Source organism: Rhineura floridana, chromosome 11 (genome assembly GCF_030035675.1).
Source record: "Rhineura floridana isolate rRhiFlo1 chromosome 11, rRhiFlo1.hap2, whole genome shotgun sequence".
In the NCBI taxonomy this organism is placed as follows: domain Eukaryota; kingdom Metazoa; phylum Chordata; class Lepidosauria; order Squamata; family Rhineuridae; genus Rhineura; species Rhineura floridana.
Genome location: NC_084490.1, coordinates 32,257,172 through 32,275,280, shown reverse-complemented (window position 1 = coordinate 32,275,280; position 18,109 = coordinate 32,257,172). Strand labels below are relative to the sequence as shown.

Here is an 18,109-nt window from a genome sequence, read left to right as displayed (position 1 = left end):
AGATTTTTAATTAATTTAAGAATTTAGCATTAAAGTCAATGACAAGCCCGGGCATGATGAGTAAGAACCAACTGTCAGTGTTCTAAAAGCCAGACTCATAGCTGCTGGGCTTGCCTAATCAGGGGGCCACACTGACACCAGACTTTGATTTCACTTTAGACAGTCCTGGCTTCCCCCAAAGAAGCTTAGTTTGTGAGGGTGCTGAGAGGAGACTCTTATTCCCCTAACAGAGCTCCAGTGGCCAAAGTGGTTTAACAGTCAGCCGCTCTGACTGATTCTGTGAGGGGAACAGGGCATCTCCTAGCAACTCTCAGCACCCCTCGCTAACTACACTTCCCAGGGAGAAGCCATGACTGTTGAAAATGAAATAAAGATCTCTGATCTTAAATGGATTCAGTTTTAAGAGATACTTAATCAGTGAAGGCTCCAGGGGAAAAAAGTGAGCTTGTATTTAGTTTAATCAATTTGTTAATCATTTCCCTATAAAAAAAATCCTAAAGTGATTTACAAGTTTAACAGAGCCTCTCTGACCTCAGCTGGAAGGGAGCTCAACAGAATTGAGCCTGTAGTCTGAAATCATGGCCTTTGGTGGATACACGTTTTGCTTCTGAGCCATGGGGAGCTCTCCTGAAGACTGTAGGGATCACACCAGGATATAAGGAATCAGGTCATCCTTATGGTATCCTGAAACAATGTTTTTAAGCATCTTGAAAATTAATAAAATAATATTTAACTTGGTCATGTAGCATATAGGCTGAGAACCTTTCCCCTTAAGAGCTAATTACTTCAGTTTTAATGCTGAATAATAGATTAAATTTGTCCTCTAGCCCTGGCAAAGTTTGTATGCATCTACTATTACACATTGTTGTTGTTATGTGCCTCCAAGTCGATTACGACTTATGGCAACCCTATGACTCAGTGACCTCCAAGAGCATCTGTCATGAACCACCCTGTTCAGATCTTGTAAATTCAGGTCTGTGGCTTCCTTTATGGAATCAATCCATCTCTTGTTTGGCCTTCCTCTTTTTCTATTTCCTTCTGTTTTTTCCAAGCATTATTATCTTTTCTAATGAATCATGTCTTCTCATTATGTGTCCACAGTACGATATCCTCAGTTTCATCATTTTAGCTTCTAGAGATAGTTCTGGTTTGATTTGTTCTAACACCCAATTATTGGTCTTTTTTGCAGTCCATGGTATACACAAAGCTCTCTTCTCCAACACCACATTTCAAATGTGTTGATTTTTCTCTTATCAGCTTTTTTCACTTTCCAACTTTCACATCCATACATAGAGATCGGAAATACCATGGTCTGAATGATCCTGACTTTAGTGTTCAGTGATACATCTTTACATTACACTAGTGGAGTGGTAACTCACAACTTCAGGGTCTCTTCATGAAAGTCACAGCCACATCTTGTTTCCCGCTTTCTGTTGTTGCTGCATTGAGAGTGACAACCTTGTTAATGCCTTCTTCCTCAATAACAGACATCCCTAGGAGCCATAAGTATGAAAGGGGAGAAGCTATCAGTAGCTGATTGACCTCCTTTCACAATGATTGGCCCCATTCAGCAGGAAAGGACAAGGAAACATGTTAGAAAACTGTTCTCAATGGCTAACACACTTTTTTGTGATGATTGGTTCATAAGATGCTGGAGATATAGGGACCCTGCTCCCAAAAAAGTAAGGGGTCTAAGACTCCTTAAGAACCTGGATGACTACACCCCACTCTCCCAGTATTGAAACAGTGCTACAGCTTTTTCAGAGAAGCATGTATTACATATATATGGAGATGAGTGCTCTAATCCTTTATAAGAGGCAGATTTATAATTTCTTTATTTTCTGTTTGTTCACTTCCTTCCTTAATCTCTTCTCTCCCTTCCATTGAAAACCTATTAAAATGTATTAAATATTGGTAGAGATGGTGCAGAATATTTAAAAAATTGGAATTAATACTGAATTCTGACTCAATCCTCATTCCCAATTTTCCTTTAGACTCGCTCTGTCTCTTGGTGTGCATTTGTGACTGTCAGTGATGCCAGTTATTTAAAAAAATAAGTTGTGACTGAAAATTACGTAATTATCTTTGTAATCAGCTTTCCTCTGAATTGCTGCTGTGTGTATGAGGTGTTAACGATTGCTAAAATCCATTAAACACCCTCTATCCGTTTTATTTTCTTTTGTTTATTGTTACAGTAATCGCCTTTCAAACTAATGTCTAATCTATTTCTTTTCTGCCAGGTATTTGCCTCTCTCATAAATCCTACAAATGCTGCCTGAAAAGCCTTTTATTAGGTACAAGATATATTGAAAATGAGACTATAGAACTCATTTTTTGTGTGTGATGCAAAAACCTTCCATTTGAACAGATAAAATTGATTTTTATATTATTTGTATCATTTGTGTCAATGAGATGTTAATGTTTTGCATTAATATTTCTGTATTTAAATGCATAATTTATTTCATTTCCATTGTATGTGTATGAGTTATTATTACATTAGTCAATACATTGCAATCATTGCAAAATACAGAATATTTATTTTTCCAAAAACAATGGATTTCATTGCAATATGTGGGTGGCATAATTTATGAATTAAGTAATTGGAAGCACAGCCAACCCTTTATTCCTCTCCTCAGCAAACTACAAGAATTATGTCAGTTCCATGGGGAAATAAGGGGGGGCAGGCAGTGTGGTGTTTGTTCCATCAGTGATACCTGCCTACAAATTCCTGCTGCCTAGATTATTATGCAATCCAATGCACACTCACCTAGGAGTAAGTGCCATTGAACCCAATGGAGTTTACTTCTGAGTAGACATATACTGGACTGCAGCCTTAGTCAACAATGCAACTTCATTGAGCAGAGGGAATATTTTCCTCCAAGCCTTTCTCCCTCACTTTCCCAACAAACTGACCATGTGAGTGATTGTTTAATTCTGATGGATGAGATTATATTCCCCATCCCATGCTTTGGCTTTAATTCTGTGTTTTCATGCTGCTTCTGTTCCTCCCTCCCCACTCCCTCCTTCCTCCCGCCTCCTGTCACTCGATCAAGCATGGTGGTTAAAAGTGCACACAGCAGAGGAGGGTTATGTGTCCCTTCATAACCACTAATTAGCCTCTGTTGAGGAGTACTTTATGTGATCGATCTGAATATTATTGAATATGATGATTATAATTGAATATCATTAATGTAAAGCAACAGACCAAAGCAATCAGTGAGCAGCAGTGAGCAATCACGAAGTTTGTAAATACTAACATAATTAAGAATCTGCTGGTAATGCCTTTTCTGCATTTTACTTCTGGCTGCAAAGCAAAGCAAGCAATACAGCTCAGCCACCATTCTTCTGTTGGTGTGGTGGTGATGCTTGCATTAAACTTCAACTAGAACAATGTGTGTAGCATTGTGTAGCCCCCACACCCCATCAAAGCTTACTTTTAAAATACAAGCATGTACGGCACTCAGTGAATGAAGTGGTTTGCACTTCAATGACTTCCTTGCAGATTTAAAGTCATCATCAACATAGGTTCAGTTGAATTGCAATTGACAACTTGGGTGCACATTTGCCACACTCCCAGACCTGGACCCAGACCCCCAGACCCACTCCCATACCTCTTCTTAAACCACACAGCAGCACCTTGCTGGAAGAGCAGCACCTGGATGAGCATTTTCCATTCCCCAAATTGGGCTTCATGAGATTGTGGGGCAACCTGCTGTCAGTTGCTTGACTCTCATTTTGCAGCAACATTTTTTATAATCACACAATTTAAACTTTAATTTTAAAAAGACTAAAAGCAGCAGCTTCAGCTTGACTCATTGTCTGAATAAGGTCAAGGAAGGGCAGTGGCCCAGACTTAAGGTGCCTGTGAGTGTATGTGTGTGTGACACTATGTGTGTATGTGTTACTGCTTGACTGTGAAATGTTAAATTGTCCTTCAGTTTTGACATTGTTACGAAATAATGGAAGGAAGTGTGAAATAGAGTGAGTCTAATAAAAAGCAGCTATGACTGTATGGGCATAACACTCCCCCATAATAATAAGTAGGAGGAAAACTGTGAATTTACTGAGAATTTACCAGGGGAATAAATAAATGATGCAAATATCAATGCAGCAATCAGGCAGGAGAAGGGGGGAAAAAAACCTAATGTCATGCCCTACCAAATCGTCAAGCAGCACATCTGTTAGCCCAAAGCAAGAGACAGACTCAAAGGGGATTATTTGCCTAATTAATATATAATTGGGGGAAAACATCCACATGGAACACTGAAATTTTCTGTAAGCATTTTTGTTACAAATTATGTCATTATTTTTCTGCAAATAAAGAATAGTGGATTGAATCAGCAAGTTCCAGATCAAGAGGGAATAAGAAAAGGGAGGATTGGGAATGAACAATGGACTATCGGAACGCAAGCGGACCAGAACTAGGCAGTGAACCCCATCCTTAAATATTGGTTACAAGAACATAATTTCGTTAAGCATTCATTGTTCTCTTTTCTTTCATAGGAGGAAACCATTTCAGTAATGAATGAACATTTATATAACAAATCCTACATCTCTGTGTTTCTGCTCCTTGAATTCTCAGCAATCCGGGAACTGCAGATTCTGCACTTCTTTCTCTTCCTGGGACTGTACCTGATAACTGTATCAGGGAATCTTCTCATCATCTTTGCAGTAGCCTTTGACCACCACCTTCACAGTCCCATGTACTTCTTTCTGATGAACCTGGCCATCCAGGACATAGGTACTATTTCAGTAATTGTTCCCAAATCCTTGGTCAATTCCCTCATGAATACTAGGCACATTTCTTATGTTGGATGTGTGGTCCAAGTGTTTGGATACATGTTCTTTGCAGTCTCTGATTTCTTTCTCCTCACAGTCATGGCATACGATCGGTATATTGCCATTTGCAATCCATTGCAATATGAAATGGTGATGAACAGAGCAGCCTGCACCAAAAGGGTTGGTGCTGTGTGGATTGCTGGATTTCTTTATGCAGTGCTGCACACTGGTGGAACTTTTGCATCCCCTTTCTGCTCCAATGTTATCAATCAGTTCTTCTGTGAGATCCCACAGTTACTTCCACTTGCCTGCTCTAACTTACACTTAATAGAAATTGGAGCTATTGTGATGAGTTTTATACTTACGTTGAGCTGCTTTGTGTACATTGGTGTCACTTATGTCCACATCTTCAGTGCTGTTCTGAAAATCTCTTCCATTCAGGGAAGGAAAAAGGTCTTCTCAACTTGTCTACCCCACTTCATAGTCTTCTTTGTATTTTGTTTCACTGGATGTTTTGCTTACCTCAGGCCTCCCTCTAACACTCCATCTCATCTGGACTTGGTATTAACTGTGATGTATGCTATTTTTCCACCCATGTTCAATCCAATAATCTACAGCATGAGAAACAAAGAAGTAAAAAATGCTTTGTCTAAGTTATTGGGTTTGGGGCACTCTTCAGGGTCATTTACAACATCCACAAATATATAGATAACTTACATATTATAGTGAGCAAGCAAGCAAGCAAGCAAGAAAACATATATTTTATTGAGTTCCTCAAGTACCAAGATGCATGGGGTGAATGCAGTGTTCTGCAATTTCTTCCTTTTTCTGTTTCCTATATTATTTCTTCCTTTGCACTCCTTGATCATGGGAATAGTTCAAAGGGAAATATGGGGACTTTCAAAATAGGTGGTGATATATTTTACCACAATGATAATTGCAATTTTTGTCAGATTAAAAAAAATAATCCATTACAATGATAATGTAATGAACAAAAAGAAACACATTTAAACTGAATGCACTTCCACACAAGTGTGCATTTTCTAAAGTGCATACATGTCCTCCTAAAATACACATTTTGTACGTGATTTCTCAGAAAATATGCATTTTTGTATGTATATGTGTTCTTGTGAATTTTCTGAAAAATAAAAATTATCTCATAGAATTCTGTTGAATATGGCCTAACCTAGGATGGTTCACACCCATAAAATTTCTGTATATTTTGAGAAATACATCTTCTAATTTTAACATTTTTGAGCTAACTGATTAGGCCTATGAAATCACAGCAAACTGGGGGAGGGGAGATATCTAAGAGTTAAACGTGTTCATTTGAGAAGGCTTTTAAAAATAAATAAAAAGTGGGGAAAATGTTTGACAATTATTAACTGTCAAACTTACCTTGAATATATCTGAGTGTTTATTTTGGTAAACCAGCAACCGCTCCAGCCCTGTTGGTTCTTTGAATGTGCCTCCCTTTGCAATATGATGGTAGTGGTCCCCTCCCCCCTACACACACGTTCCCATGGGGGCTGGAGTACACAAGCCTATTGGTACACCTTGCATGTCATGGTTTTCAGCATGGCAAATCAAAGTATTGCATCCAACTGATTTCTATTCAAAACAGACTTATTAAAATCAGTGCACCAAAGTGAGTCATCACCATTGATTCAATGGGTCTACTCTGAGTAGAAATATTATTGGAGATAACAAAAAGAGATACAGCAGATGGAAATTGAATAAAAAAATAATAAATTGTTGATCCAAGACGACACCAGAATGAATGGTTAGGTTAGGTTAGGTTTAGTTTATTCAATTTGTTCATCGCCCCACCTCCCAGAAAAGTGGTTTAGAATGAAAGTTTTAAAATACAATACAACAAAAATCAAATAGATGATTTTAAGATAAACACTAATACCATCTACAATTCATAGCTCCTTACGAAAGAATAGCAAGAATGGATATATTGAATAAAATAGATTATGTTTGAGATCTCTATATACCTTGGTTTGATTGACTTTTCATTATTAGTGTATACTTGCCTGTACTATAAAAATACTAATTAATTAAAAAAAAAAAAACCAAACCATTGCTTACAACATTTAAGCAAATGTAAAAGTTCCCAAAGTGAGGATCACAGTCTCTGTGCTTCCCTGCATCCTGCTGCTGCACCACCCTGGGGTAAGCTGGGGTTCGGCTCAGCATTGCATCCAAACCTGGGCTCTTGGTTTGTCTCACTCCAGATAAACCATGAGCTGAAACTAAGGTTTGTTCTTGCCATGATTTGGCTCAGTGTTACATGGGAACTGAGCCACAATCTTTTAGAGTGAAATTGTCCCTTTAAGGCAGTGTACAGCATTTTACAAGATATAATAATAAAATAATCCATAATGCCTGCTTCAAATTTAAAATTGGAGTGAGAGAACCATGTTTATTTGTGTCATTTATTTATTTAAAATATTTCTATTCCGCTTCTCTACTATCCAATGGGTCACTTATTTGTATGTTTGTATGTCACCATGAGCTCCTTGGAGGAAAGGTGGGATATAAATGTGATAGATAGATAGATAGATAGATAGATAGATAGATAGATAGATAGATAGATAGATAGATAGATAGATAGATAGATAGATAGATAGATAGATAGATAGATAGATAGATAGATAGATAGATCAGAGCTTGGAAAAGTTACTTTTTTGAACTACAACTCCCATCAGCCCAATCCAGTGGCCATGCTGGCTGGGGATGATGGGAGCTGTAGTTTCAAAAAGGAACTTTTCCAAGCTCTGAGATAGATAGATAGATGTTAAAAACCTTAGCAATGATTAATAATATATAAATTAAAAAATAAATAATAAAAATATTTACAGGACAATGTCAGTGCAACACAAATATTGTTTGGGGAAGCAAACCTATGGCAGGAGAAACAAAGGGATTAAAACACTTTGTCAAACTGCTGGGTTTCACCCACTCTACTGCTGAAATACATCTGTACCAGTGACAATTTAGACAAATTTATGTTTCTGGTCCATATTCCTGCCCCCCTATACTTGGGCTTCATGTTTTTCCTTTGGGCATTGTCCCCAAGAAGCAGTCTGGGGAATTCCGCCTAATACATAACTTGTCCTTCCCAAAAGGGGCGAGGTCTGTAAACAACGGTATCTCACAGGAAATGTGCCTGTGTGTTACACCTCATTTGATAAGATGGTCAGGGTAGTGCAGTGGGTCAGGGTGGAGCATTGTTGGCCAGATGCCTGCTCCTTGTTCACCCGCCAGATGTTGACCTTCTGGGCTTCAGGCTTCAGGGCAAATACTATGTTAACAGGGCAATGCCCATGGGCTGTTCTGTCTCTTGCTCAGCCTTTGAAGCTCTCAACATCTTCCCTGAATCGGAGTTGAGGGTCAGGTCTGGTTCTTTCATCACTGCCCATTACTTGGACAATTTCTTGTTTGTTGGGGCAGTTGGTACCTCCCAGTGTTCCCACTTAATCAATACTTTCTCAAACCTCTCAGAGGAACTGGGAGTTCCTTTGGAACAGGAAAAATCCAAGAGTCCAACTACTTCCCTTATGTTCTTGGACATCCAGCTTGACATAGTTTCCCAATCCTCTCAGCTGCCTGCTGACAATTTGCTGGCATACAGTTGGGCAAGCCGATGGTAGTTCAAAACCTGATTTTGCTACAACTACAAGAGTTGGTGGGGCATCTAGTATTTGCGTCTAAAGTGATATCACCCGGCAGGGCATTCCTCAGGCATCTTCGTGATGCAATGAGGGCTGTTCATTCACGGGCTCATTTTATTAGGGTATCTGCTGGCATAAGGGAGGACTTATGCATGTGGCTTGCCTTCCTCAAGGAATATAAGACCCCTCTTTTTGGAAGTTGCTGCTTGAGACTGAGCTGCAGGTGATGTCTGAGGCTACAGGGGTTCTGGGCTTCAGGGTCGTCTTTAGAGCAGACTAGTGGTCACAGGCATGGCAAGATGCTGGGGTCACTACTGATTTAGCATTCTTGTAGCTGTGCACTTATGGCCCTAGGCTTTTCAGAACCAGATTGTCCAGTTCTGGTCTGACAATCAGGACACAGTGTGTGTTGTTAATGCCCAGACCTCTAAATCCATTCAGGTGATGCATCTGGTACAGGCATTTGTTTTCCAGTGTTTGCATTTTAATAACTTGTTTGTAGCTCGGCATGTTCTGGGCCTTCTAAACTGCACAGCTGATGCCCTCTCTCGCTTCCAGATGGAGCATTTCTGGGAGTTAGCTCCTCACACATCTCCCGACCCTACACCAATGCCAGCTTACCTGTGGAGCCTTGGGAGTTACAGGGCCATGCAGCCATCAAGCCAGCATTAGCAGCCAGGACTGGATGGACTTACCATTACAGCTGTAAGGGATTTCAGCAGTTCAGGGTTTTGCAGGGCTTGCCTCAGGAATGTCCCATCTCAGCGGATCACTTAATGCAGTTCATGGTGTCCCTTAAGACTTCTGGCAGGGCAGTGGGCACCATTGCGGGTAATTTATCTGCTCTGACTTTTGTTTCTAAGGCAGAAGAAATGAGGGAGTTTACCTCAGACTTCAGGATCAGGAAGATGTTGGAAGGTTGGGCATGCTCCAGCCCTGCAATTCCTGATAAGCATAAGCCTATTACCCCAGACATAAGCCTACAGCTGCTGCCCAGGTTCGGCCAATTTTGCTCTTCCCTCTATGAGGCCGACCTGTTTGCACCAGAAGCTCTTACTGCCTTTTATGTGGTCCTAGGTCCTAGGGAGCTCCAGGCATCTTCCAAGAATGATGTGTTTGGCAGGTCCTTGTGTTCTGGGGATTGTGTTATTTCTGATTCCTCCATACAGCTTACTCTGAATAGGTCTAAGACAGACCAAAGAAGCAAGGGTGGGATTGACTGATTGATTGCTTTGTTTGTTTATTTATTATTTGATTTATATCCTGCCCTTCCTCCCTGCAGGAGCCCAGGGCGGCGAACAAGGCTGATAGTGTTGGGCTCATGCCCTCTGTTGAACTTATGCTCTGTGGCAGCTATGCTGGCTTATTGTTCTTCCAGTGCCAGTGGCCAAGGCTGTTTGTTCATTCACCAGGACAGGTCCGCCCTGACACAGTATCAGTGTTGGTCCATGTTACGGAAACCCTTGTTAGCTAGTGGGCAAGTGCCTAGGGCATTTGGTCTTCACTCATTCCAAATGAGGTGGCTACTGCCACAGTTCTCGTGGGCCTTGTGATGTTCCTATATTAATGTATATATGGTAAGTGTTGGTTGTTTAGAAGATACATGGTAAGTGGAGTGAAAGAGGAGGGGGAGTGAATGGGCAGTAGAATGCTAGATGATTGGCTGAGTGTTTAAAATGGCTGAACGTATAAAAGGAAGAGTGAGAGTGGAATCTGGGGGGAGAAGAGAAAGAGTGGGTTGTTTGGTGGGGTTTAGAGAGTTGTTTGCCAGGAGAGAGTGGAGAAGGAGGGGGGTGGAGTTCGGATTAGTATTGAGTAAAACCATATGCTTATGTGCCTTAAGAAGAAATCTTGTTAATCTTGTTAGCTTTGTTATCTTTAATAAATACTTAATTTGGTTTACCAAAGGCCTGATCCTTGGCTGGGGTTTCACAGACCAGAAGGGAGGGTAAGGTAATGACCAAGGCTGAAGGGGAACTGTAACAAATGGTGGCAGCGGTGAAGAGAATAACAATACCAGTATTCAGAGTCTCTGGGAATACTAGTATTAGGACGTGACTGGTGGTTGCCTAGCAGGGGGATCTGTTGAGATCTGTGCTAGAGCGGGGAGAGAAACAATAAAAAAGGACAGTCCGGACTGGTGGAGTCCCTGGTGGTGCCTAGTGACAGGCAGTAGCCACGCGCAAGTAGGAACCTGACAGGGAGAGCCTGGGAAGGGCGTCACAGGCCTCCCCCCAGATGTGACCCAGGCCATAGGCAGATGGCAGTCTGCTGCATTCAACGTCTATGTTAGGTACTAGTCGGCATTTGCCTCCTGTTAATTGTCCTTTTCATCTTTTTTCAGGTTTGGTTCACCTTCCGGTTCCTTTACACATTGTCCTGTGTAGACTCTCCATTCTTTTCTGGGCCCACCAGAGGGCTGGCTTGTCTCAAGTCAGGACACAGTTGCAGCTTTCAGCCTGGGTCATGCTGCAGTGGGAAACTCAGAGGGGAATGTCCTGTGTGTGTGTGTGTGGGGGGGAGATTTCTTCCTACAGTATACAGGGTCTATTCTACTGGACCCTGTCCTCATGTTTTAGTAATTATCCTCAGTGAAAATGATTTTGTGCAGTGTACCAGTCTGGATTTGCTTACAATGCATCCCATTTGTTAAGTGATGATAGAATTCATCTTTCCATTATGGGTTGTGACTTGTTCTTGGAGGACCTGCAGAGAGGTCTAGCTGTCCTTTTTAAGGTGATTAGAGGCAATCAAGCTGCAGCTGATCACCTCTTGTGGTGTGGAGTCTGGCAGGTGAAGAGATTGGAGAGTAAAAGTTCGGTTTCTGCAGCATTATGGGGCTGTCTTCTTAGAAGACAGGGCACAGCTTCTCGGTGTTCTTTGGTCCTTGGGCTGTTGCTGCAGAAGCCAACATTCAGCCTAACCATTTTAATCCTTGACTGAACTTATTTATCTTCTTCTGTGGCTAGACATAAAATAAAGCATACAAGACTGCAGAATGTGCTTTTCATCATAGAGGAAAATGAGCTTTGTATTGGCATATTGAGCACTGTGGAAACAAATGGAGGTATATATTATGGCCTCTGCCACCAGCCAGAGCACCAACGGTCTTTGAGTGTCTAAACCAGAGCTTGGACAAGTTACTTTTTTGAACTACAACTGCCATCAGCCCAACCCAGTGGCCATGCTGGCTTGGGCTGATGGGAGTTGTAGTTCAAAAAAGTAACTTTTCCAAGCTCTGTTCTAAACCCCCTGCCTCCCAGGAAGTAAAACATGGCAACCAATCCATAGGCCAGTGATGCTTGCTTTCCTCTTTCCTCAAGAATCCCTTTGGTATCATGTCAGTAGTACAGAAAGCACAGCTCCTGTTAATTTAGCACAACCTCCTTCTGTTTGATGATATCACTGGCTTCCCCACCCCAGATATTCCACCACTAAATGAAGGGTCGTCAACAGGGAAGGCATGTTTCCCCTCTATGAGCATGTGGTCTTCAGTGAACTCATGAAGTTTCATTTCTCTAAGGGCTCATCCAGACGACTGCAAAATGTGTGACATGCCCGCTATGTGTGTTCATTATTTTTTGGTCGTCCAAATGACGTCTCACGCTGTTACGCATTTTCGCGGATTAAATCCGCTCCTTGCAATACCGGCAAAAATGTGATTTGCTGTTTAAATTCGGGAATCATCTGCTGTGCCTTCAGGAGTTAGGATGCAATACCGTGGACTTTACAGCTGATGGGCAGTTCTTGGGCATTTCCCCTTGCCCCTTCTCCTCATTCCAGCCAATCACGTATCTGCACTTTTGTGCATGTGCGAGAATAAGCCTGGGAAAATTGAACCAATCATCACAATGGTGGGGTGTTAGGGGGGGCTGCAACTACTGTGCAGATGCATTCTATTTTTTGCCAGCCTGCAAACTGGGTGGCCACTCTGGGTGAGGTCTGCAATGCACAGCAAGCGAGAAAGGGGGGTGGTCAGTTTCACCCTGCCTCCGAAAGCCTTGTCAATTTCATTCTACTTGCTGGGGTTTTTGCTTCAAATCAGAAAAGCATACATTTGTTTAAGTGTAATATCGCAAATGCAAACAAGAAAAGGGCTTCTGGTCAGTTTCAAGTCTGCTCTGGAAAGCTTTGTCAATTTCATTCTTCATGGGAAGGAAAGGGAGAAGGAGGGGGGGACACATTTCTTGCTTTTTTGGAGAAATAAGTGCATTGCCAGTGTGTGTATCTCCTTAAATATCAATAAAGGTAGAAAAGCATACATTCATTTAAGTGTAATATCGCAAATGCAAACAAGACAGGTTTATCTGAAGGAGTGCCTCCAGCATCACCAATCATGCCGCCTGACGAGATCAGCCACACAGGACCTCCTCTCGGTTCCACCAACTAAAACAGCAAGGTTGGTGCGGACCAGAGAGAGGGCATTTTCAATTGTGGCCCCCACCCTCTGGAATTCCCTCCCGTTTGATCTTCATCATGCCCCCTCCTTAATTAGTTTCCGCCGAGCCTTGAAGACCTGGCTATTCAGGCAGGCCTATGGGATTTCTGGGATGGGTTAGTTGTTAACGTGTTATTAACTAGAAGAGTGGGTTAGATGATTGATGGTCTTATCTATTTTATATTGTATTTTAGTGTATTAATGTACGTCGCCTAGAGTGGCCATTAATTCGGCCAGATAGGCGACTCAGAAATAAATTATCATTATTATTATTATTATTATTATTATTATTATTATTATTATTATTATTATTATTAAGAAAAGGGCTTCTGGTCGGTTTCAAGCCTGCTCCCGTAAGCTTTGTCAATTTCATTCTCCATGGGAAGGCAGGCATGAAACCAACCAGCAGCCTTTCCTTCCGAGGCGAGAACTCCTTTACAGCCATATTGTGCTTCGTTGCAAAGGGGGAGAGGAGCATACATCATTTTTTTGCTGACCAATTGGTTGATGGGGGAGGTTTTAGAAGTGGAGCTTGGAAAAAGCGAAAAGAATATAGGGGTCTTACCGCTGTGTGTGCGGGTGCAAAAAAGCATTTTTTTAATTGGGAAAGAGCGAACTAAAAGGCAAAGTGAGGACTATCAGATGACAAACCGAATATGGAAACCGTGGATTATCCCGCTCCGTTTGGATAAGCCCTAAATCAAAATGGAGTGCAGGAAATGTAAGCCAAATGATTCCACTTCCAGCCCCCTCTCCAGATTGGGTCCATAGAGGTATGTGATCTCTTTATGGATATATCACCCAACTGTGGACCAATAGGGAGACATTTTAAGCCCCTAAGTAATAGAGATGAGTAGAAATGGACCCTGAAGTGGTCCATTTCCATCCTCCTCCCTAGATATGATGGGCCACACTGGACAAATAGGATTAGGTTTTGAATCCCAGAGATGTCCCCTAGCAAATCAGGAAAGGGGCCTAGGAATAAAAAGAGGATATTGTTGATAAACAAGGATAAAATCAGTAAAACATTTAAATTTAAAATCGAAAACAAGTATTTTAAAAATCAATTTTTAACAGTAGTTCAGAAGACAATTCTCTTCATGTTTGCTTTATCATTCTCATGTACCTAACAGCACTGAGCTACTAGCTGGCAACTGCTATTAGCAGAAGTACAGTCCAGAAAGTTATTTTGTCTGCATGACTTGATTGCTGATTTGTCTCAGACTCTTGGGTCCAAGTCTCAAGGAACACAATTATTAAGTTGTGTTGTGTTGGACTCCTGAGACCAAGCCACTACAAATGAAAAATCTTATATGCTCCACCCCATGGTAAAAGCTTCATACTGCAAGGGTATATAGACATCTTCAACTGCATGGATGCGCAAACTTGTTATTGGTGACTTGAAGAATGCAGAACACTCTAAAGAGGCTGAAGTGTAAAGAAGAAATCACATCTGGAAATTTACTTTCAATGAAGAAAAAATGTAAGTTATTTTCAGCATTATAACTTTATTGATCACCTGTGTAATTTTCTGAGGGCTGAATGCAGACAACAAAACTACATTACATCTGTGCAGGATAGGACATCCTGCTTGTTATATTCTCTCTCCTGGAATCTACAGTATATAATCTTCACCTAGTGTATAGAACAGCTTAGCAAGACTGCACAAACCCTCTGCCTGTTGACATCAGGCAGGAGCCTTCATGTACTCTTCCCAGTGCTTGCTTAAAACAATTCTGTTTAGATAAGGCTATTCTGTCTTTTATTGATCATTTCAAAGTTTTATATTACAGTAAACTGCTTTGAAGTTTTATTACAATCAAGTGTTACAGACATTTTGATAAATCAATAAAAAGATTGTTCAGCAGTTTTACACCATCACCTTTTAAGGCCAGAATTACCTCCCCCTCAACAAAAAAAGATATAAGGGACATCCTATCTTCAATAGCTCGTGACAAATCAAGGAATTATATGCAGCTCCAAGTTCTACTCCCAGTAGATATGTCATGGCCATTAATTTCCATGGGCTTTCTCTAAGTAGAACTGAGTAGAGACAACACATAAAAATACAGTGAATGGAGAACCATTAACACTTTAGCACTCTCTTTACAAATGGGTTCAGTTTTAATAGATACTTAACCAGTGACGGCTCCAGAAAAAAAAATGTTAAATTGTGTTCAGGTTAATCAATTTGTTAATCACTTACATGTAAAAAAAATTCTAAAGTGATTTACAACAAATGCTTAAGTTTCAGTTAAAAACTATATTAAAAACAGATATAACAGTCCAATATCAGTACAATAGAAAAGGTACCTACGCACGCACTTCAGGAACCACAAGTCGGCAATTTTGACAAAAAAGTGGAGCAACCAGTTGCAAAGCATTGTAACATCACGGGTCACAGCCTGTTGGACTTTCCATTACAGCGATAAAGATGCCAGCAGATCCAGCAGCATTGACCAAAAGGGAGAACTTTTGGATTTACTCTCTGGACACATTGGCACCACATGGCCTGAACCTGGAGGACAGTACCACCACCACTTAGCTTCTGCAAGTGAAGCCCCTCTGAGCATTCCATCCTCAAAGCTCTAGAACTGCCACCTTGGTAACAGCATTTGTATGTTGGCAGCTGATGAAGGCGGAAGCGGAAACGTTTTGTTAATATAATAAAAACCTCTGTTTGGTTAATCACAATTACGTTCATATATATATATATTATACAGCCACAAGAGTTCACTAATAGGCAACAAATCTTGCGTTTTAAGAATGTACCTATAGCCCACAGATATTTCTATCAAATTTTAAAAAGCAGGGAAATTGGGCAGTTATAGTGAATGCACCATGGGAACAGGAGACCTGACCTCTCTGAGAAATTGTACTGCTCTACACATTTGTAAAAATGCAAACACAAGTTTCGTTGGTTTTTCACACCCCAATCCACATCCTGTGTAGCCTGGGAGAATGTGGTGACATATGCCTCTCAGTATATGGTGAGTAGTGGCACCACCGGTAATCAGGACTGCATCTCCAAAGATGGTGAATTACATTTTTTGTATGTTGGTTGGTGTTCTTGTTACTTTGCTTCTTTCCTGTGTTACTTCTGTTTCTACAGAGAGCATAACTTAGAAAATTATATTTCTTTCATTATCCATCCTAGAAATCTTTGTCAAATTTATTTTTATTCATTTCAAAGCCTTTTTAGGGGCTAATGTCACGTGATGGTGAAGACAACCTTTTGTGTTTCAAACAGAAGGTGGCAGGATGGTTCTTCAACACTGACATTGTTACACAATAATGGGAAGAAATGTGAAATACAGTGAGTCTAATAAAAAGGTGTATCGGTGTGTGCATAATTACAGAAGTTTAACGCGTCTCCCCTAAAAATAATTGTGGAAAATACTGCAGTTTGTGGAGGGTACTGAGAATTCTCCAGTGGAATAAATTGAGGATGACACAAATATCAGTGAGCAAGCAGACAGGAGAAGAAAAAATAATAATCCCATTCCCTACCCAAGCATTAATCAGCACATCTGCTTAACTCAAGGCAAGAGATAGACTCAAAAGCAAACATCTGCCTAACTGACATGTAAACGGGAGAAAAATCATGTGCAACACTGTAATTTTCTTTAAGCATTTACATGAAATTTACTTTATTTTTTATTCTGCAAATAAAAAAAGTTAGTGGATCAAAATGGCAATTGAAAAGCAAGCTAGAACTAAAAAAGGGTGCATTGGGAACAAACAATGGAATATAAGTGAACTGGAAGTAGGCAGCAAACCCCATATTTAAATATTGGTTATCAGAACATAATTTGATTTAGCATTCATTGTTCTGTTTTCTCCATAGATGGGAAGCATTTCAGTAATGAATGAAAATTTAGACAACAAATCCTACGTCTCTGTGTTTCTGCTGCTTGAATTCTCAGCAATCCGGGAACTGCAGATGCTGCACTTCCTTCTGTTCCTGGGATTGTACCTGGCAATTCTATCAGAGAATCTTCTCATCATCTCTGCAGTAGCGTTTGATCATCACCTTCATACTCCCATGTACTTCTTTCTGATGAACCTGGCCATCCAGAACATAGGCACTGTTTCAGTAACTGTTCCCAAATCCATGGTCAATTCCCTCATGAATAGGCACATTTCTTATACTGGATGTGTGGTCCAGGTTTTTGGATATCTCTTCTTTGCAGGCTCTTATTTCTTTCTCCTCACGGTCATGGCATATGATCGGTATGTTGCCATTTGCAATCCGTTGCAATATGAAATGGTGAGGAACAGAATAGCCTGCACCAAGATGGTTGCTGCTGTGTGGATTGCTGGATTTGTTTATGCAGTGCTGCACACTAGTGGAACTTTTGCAACCCCTTTTTGCTCAAATGCTATTAGTCATTTCTTCTGTGAGATCCCACAGTTACTTACACTTGCCTGCTCTCACTTATACTTAATAGAAACTGGCATTGTTGTGATGAGTGTTATCCTTGGGTTTAGCTGCTTTGTGTATGTTGTTGTCACTTATGTCCACATCTTCACTGCTGTTCTGAAAATCACTTCCACTCAGGGAAGGAAAAAAGCCTTCTCCACTTGCCTACCCCACCTCATTGTCTTCTCCATACTTTGCTTCACTGCATCTTTTGCTTACCTCAGGCCTCCCTCTAACACTCCATCTTATCTGGACTTTGTATTAACTGTGATGTATACTATTGTTCCACCCATGTTCAATCCAATAATCTACAGCATGAGAAACAAAGAAGTAAAAAATGCTTTGTCAAAGTTGTTGTGTTTGAGGCACTCTTCAGGGTCATTTACAACATCCATAGGTATGTAGATAACATATATTATGCTGAGAAAGAAAGAAAGAAAGAAAGAAAGAAAGAAAGAAAGAAAGAAAGAAAGAAAGAAAGAACATGCATACTTTATTCCTCAAGTTATATGATGCATGGGGTGAATTCAGTGTTCTGCAATTTCTTTTTATGTTTCCTATATTATTTCTTCTCTTGTACTCCTTGATCATGAGAATAGTTCCCAGGGAAATATGGAGACATTCAACATGGATGGTGACATCTTCTCCCATAATGATAATAGCAGTTATTGTCTGGTTTAAAAAAAGGCTTGTATTAGAAGAGTCCATCAGAATGGTAATGTATTGTATTCCAGTCATATCCAGATATTCATGGAGCAAAAATCAATGATATGTTCTATATCATTTTTG

At 40.5% G+C, this 18,109-nt stretch overlaps 2 protein-coding genes across 2 annotated transcripts; both read left to right on the top strand.

The window, feature by feature from the left end:
- Nucleotides 1–4,003: 4,003 nt before the first annotated feature.
- On the top strand, nucleotides 4,004–5,487 carry LOC133367787 (olfactory receptor 14A16-like). The gene is made up of 2 exons (XM_061591890.1): nucleotides 4,004–4,009; nucleotides 4,504–5,487. Exons 1-2 carry the CDS (start codon nucleotides 4,004–4,006, stop codon nucleotides 5,485–5,487), a joined length of 990 nt encoding a protein of 329 aa, XP_061447874.1.
- An 11,275-nt stretch (nucleotides 5,488–16,762) lies between these two features.
- LOC133367786 (olfactory receptor 14A16-like) lies at nucleotides 16,763–17,725 on the top strand. Its single transcript, XM_061591889.1, has one exon. The coding sequence runs from the start codon at nucleotides 16,763–16,765 to the stop codon at nucleotides 17,723–17,725; it is 963 nt and encodes a 320-aa protein (XP_061447873.1).
- The last annotated feature ends 384 nt before the right edge of the window (nucleotides 17,726–18,109 follow it).